This window comes from Otolemur garnettii, unplaced genomic scaffold (genome assembly GCF_000181295.1).
Source record: "Otolemur garnettii isolate 467f Iridium unplaced genomic scaffold, OtoGar3 scaffold00009, whole genome shotgun sequence".
Lineage (NCBI taxonomy): Eukaryota > Metazoa > Chordata > Mammalia > Primates > Galagidae > Otolemur > Otolemur garnettii.
Genome location: NW_003852404.1, coordinates 8,793,195 through 8,797,523, shown reverse-complemented (window position 1 = coordinate 8,797,523; position 4,329 = coordinate 8,793,195). Strand labels below are relative to the sequence as shown.

Sequence of the window (4,329 nt, the reverse complement as noted above, 5' to 3'; positions counted from 1 at the left end):
CTGTTAATGTGTACAGTGTTTCTTTGAGGGGTGATGAAATGTTCTAAAATTGACTGTGGTGATGGTTGCACAACTCTGTGAGTGTCCCAAAAGAAACAGTTGACTGTGTACTTTTAATGTGTAAATGGTTGGATATGTGAATTATATCTCTATAAATCTGCTTAAAAAAAAAAAAAAAGCCAGGCCAGGAGTAGAGGCTCATACCTATAATTCTAGCACTCCTGAGGGGTCGAGGGGGGAAGATTTCTTGAGCTCAGGAGTTGGAACAAAGCCTGAGCAAGAGCAAGCCCTCACCTCTACTGAAAATAGAAAAAATAGTTGACTGTTGTGGGGAGCACCTGCAGTCCCAGCTACTTGGGAGGCTGAGGCAGGAGGATCACTTGAGCCAGGAGTCTGAGGTTGCTTTAAGCTAGGCTAATGCCATAGCACTCAAGTGTGGGGCAACAGAGTAAGACTCTGCCTCAAAAAAAAAAAAAAAAAAAAAAAAAGAAAAGGAAAGAAGTCCCAGCTACTTGGGAGACTGAGGCAAGAGAATCACTTAAGCCCAAGAGTTTGAGGTTGCTGTGAGCTATGACGCCACAGCACTCTACCAAGGCGAACAAAGTAAAACTCTGCCTCAAAAACAAAAAAAGTCTCCTTAGGAGGCAATAATTTTTTTAAAAAAAAAGTTGAGAAACACTGGTCTAGCAAGAAAGACAGTCAAGGAAATAGCTTTGTAAAAAGCACTATCATGGCTGCTGTAATACAGATAGTACGAAATAGGAGGGGACGATTGTGGAGGGCCTACTGGGTGCGATGACAATAGTATTTGTCAAGCACCTGCTCCACGCTTTACAGATGGAATTTCTACTCTTTGCAACAATTCTGGGAGGTGGAAATGACGATTCCCATTTTGTAGCTGGGAAAACAGGCTCAGAGAGGGGAGGTGACTTGTCCAAGATCACACAGCTGGAAAGTGGGAGAACAGGAATCTGCACATGGGTCTGTAAGTCTCCAAAATCCACATTCTTTCTAGAATATTCCTTCTCGACTTGAATATGCAGTCAGACCTCCATGCTCCTGCTCAGTCTCACAAGTATCCCCTGTGCTTCCTTTCTAAACCCCTCTCGCACCTAAGAGAAAGGAAGGAGACCTTGTGAATAATTAGATGGACCGTATTTATCCTCACCCTTGGCGACCAGTTGAATCCTTCCACTAGGGAACACAAAACTCTCCCCAAATGGTAATCACAATCTCCTCTCAGTGTCCCTGATTAGTGACTATGATTGCTAATAGGAGAAGCACAGAGAGGTTAAGTGAATTACTCAAGGACACACAGCAATGCAAATTGGAGACATTTTCCCAGATGTAAAAACATTTCATTTCTCTTCTCCTTTGGTGATATTTTTGTCTTCTCAGCTGCCCCTGGGGAAGATCGGAAGGGGCTTCAGCAGCAAAGACCCCGATTTTCACGATGATTATGGCTCTCTTCAAAATGAAGATTGTGGGGATGATGATCCACAGGGCAGGCTCGAGCAGTGCCGTCTGGAAGGCTACAGTAGCCTGGAGGTCACCAATGTGTGAGGCTCCACCAGACCCCATGCGGAGAGACCCAGGCAGGAGGAGCAGCCAGGTGGCCCAGGTGCCATTCCCCACTGTACATAGTGACCTCTGTTCCTGGGCAGAATCCCAGCAGACTTGCTGCAGTGTCAGGTGGGGAGTGCCCAGGAGAGAGGAGACCCCAACCCGCCTGCTTCGGGTGGGCCACGGACTTTCCCACTCAACCCCAGGAGACTGGCTGGGAGGATTCATCCCAGTGCCCAGCCCTTCCATAATCAAGATGTGCGGCCTCCACCTTGGAGCAACTGTCAGCTGTTGAGAAGTCCAAATGTCACCAGGAGTCTTGTACTGAGCTGACAAGATGGAAAGAGTTCCCAAAACACCCTCCCAGGAGGAGCAGGTGGGACCCAACCCCATGCCACGGCGCCCAGTGTGTTAGCAGAGCCGGCAGCAGAGCAGGCGCAGAAAGTGCTGCCTCACGGAGATGTCAGAGGAGGGCCTGTCTGCTGCCCCCTTGGCTGAGAACTTGGGTCCCCAAATCTTTCTTGGCAGAATGCAAAGTGGGGACCAGTCATTCCATCTGCCTTAGGAGCTCTGTGTCACATGGGGGTAGACGTGTTGCAGACCTGGGTGCCCATCAGGCCAGGAGCAGCTACACCGAGTGGGGGTCCCGTGACTGAGCCATGCAGGGGTGGGGACTAGTGGCAACAACTCAGGAAATGCAGCTATCCTGTCACCGGCGTGCAAGATATTGTGATGGCAAGACCCAGGGTGACTGAGTTCAGTCAGCGACAGCCATACGGAATGTGGCAATCGATTTGGGATCTGGGGCAGGGCAATGCTTGTCATCGGGAACCCAAGAAATCTTTGTGGGGATGTCACTGTCACCTGAAACACAGGTGTGCCCCCCAACGTTCTGAGATGCAAATGCCACAGAGCAAAGCCCTTTTCTTGCCCCGTCGTCATTGTCTTGCTGTGTCTTCTCCCTAGTGGCCTCACCTCTCTGTGCCTCAATGCCTTCATCTGTAACACTTCCCGTCCCCTCCCAGGGATGCCGTGAGGACTAACACTTGCTAATGTCTGTAACACACTGCGTAACCTCTCAGGAGACAGCGGGAAGTTATGGGCGTCTAATTTCCCACTTGTGACCCAGAACTGACTCTGGACTCACTCTCTGCTTCGGTTGGAGCAATGTACAGAAGGAGGGGGGGGAGTGTCTACTGCGCAGACTCACCAACAGCCCCCGACGGGGCTCAACAAAAATTTCTACCCGGTGAGCAGAACCTTGAGAGCCAGTTTGATTCAGAAGTTCAGGCCTGACTTCGCTAAGCAGGTGACTTTGCTGAATGATGTTTAGGGGAAGGACAGCTGTGTCGGCGTTCTACTTACAAGTCGGTTATCAAAGCCAATCATCGATCAGAACCGGGATGCGCGACCCCTTAAAAGAGGCCATTTGCACCAGGAGCCAATGAGAGGTTTGAATTTCCAAGATTCGCCTTAGGTATCAGCTGCTGAGAACCGTCAAAGCACATGCTCTTCAACCCAACAAATTGTCTCCTTTCGCAGAAGCTGAGCCCTCCTGAACTTGAAATATGCTCCTCCCCAATGCTGAGACCGTGGTTTTCTCTCTAACACAAGCACAGCCTTTCTTGCTACCTGTAACCAAATGCCGAGCTGGTGGGCAGGTGGATGTTCGGCCTTGGAAGGAAACGTTTCTGATTCTAGGCCCCAAGACGTGAATCTCTGGGGCTTGGCTTGGTTCAGGTTCAAACCCCTGTATCAGCCTCGTTCATGAGTTCCTGATGCTGCAGGCCCCACAGGTCAGGGGCCTGGTGCCACAAGTCACTCCCAAGCCCCACCCAGACTGTGTGCCCTCAGACCCTAGAATCTGCCTCTTGGGAGGCAGCTAAGGCGGGATGACCAGCTGGGCGGTTATTCCCGCAGGGTGAGCGAGAACAGGAGAGGTCACCTGAATGCAGATCAGATGATTTGAAACCAGTGTTCACCCACATTGTCAGAAATGACACCTGCATTGTTCCTGGACTCCAATCTGTTGGGGACCAGATGATAAGTGGACAATTGGGAGTCACTGGCAGAGATGACATTGCCCCCCCACCTTCACAGCATGAGGCCAGCGGGCCTGGGACAACACGGGTAGCCTCAAGTGTAACTTCTGGTCCAAACAATGTCATCACAGCTCTCTCTCATCCATGAGGCTCCCTGTCCCTGGCAGCCAGATGAGGGTTTGGAGTTGGTTTTCCAATGTGTGGTCAGGGTGGTGGTTAAATTAACAACCTCTACCGAGTCAGACTGGGTAAGCTTTGTCTGCTAGAAAACTCTGGAATGTCACCTCCTCTTGAAGGGTGAGCAAGAAGAGTGAAGGGTGGCAGACTTGGCAGAGAGACTCTGGGAGGCCATTGACAAAGTCTGAGAAGGGGCCACCTCCAGGGTGGTGACCTTCCATATTCTGTCCAAATAGTCTTGGCCCATAAAGGGTGGCATGGAGTGTAGGCTTGGGGACAATACAGATGTGATTCTCTGGGTGTTGCTGTGGCCTTTGCTCACAGGTGCTGGTCTCTTGAAAAGGGGCTGGGAGCAGCAGGGTAGGGGGAGACACACCATACTCCTCCCAGAATCTGGGGGTCAGAGCCATCAGAAGCCACCTGCCCAGCTGACTCAGATTTCTGCTCCCTGGCACTTCTGCAAGGCCCCTTTGTCCTTGGCTGGGCTCAGCTTTTCTCCTAGAAATCTGTCAGCATTGCTGATATCAGACCCACATGTCAGCTGGGA

General features: G+C 50.8%; 1 protein-coding gene across 1 annotated transcript in view; it reads left to right on the top strand.

The window, feature by feature from the left end:
* Positions 1 to 1,627, top strand: part of KAZN (kazrin, periplakin interacting protein) — a 114,462-nt gene extending 112,835 nt beyond the window's left edge. The window contains exon 14 of the mRNA XM_012801598.2: positions 1,399 to 1,627. Coding sequence (XP_012657052.1) covers positions 1,399 to 1,563 — 165 coding nt within the window. The 3' untranslated portion in view covers positions 1,564 to 1,627. The remainder of the gene's footprint in view (positions 1 to 1,398) is intronic.
* Positions 1,628 to 4,329: the final 2,702 nt, after the last annotated feature.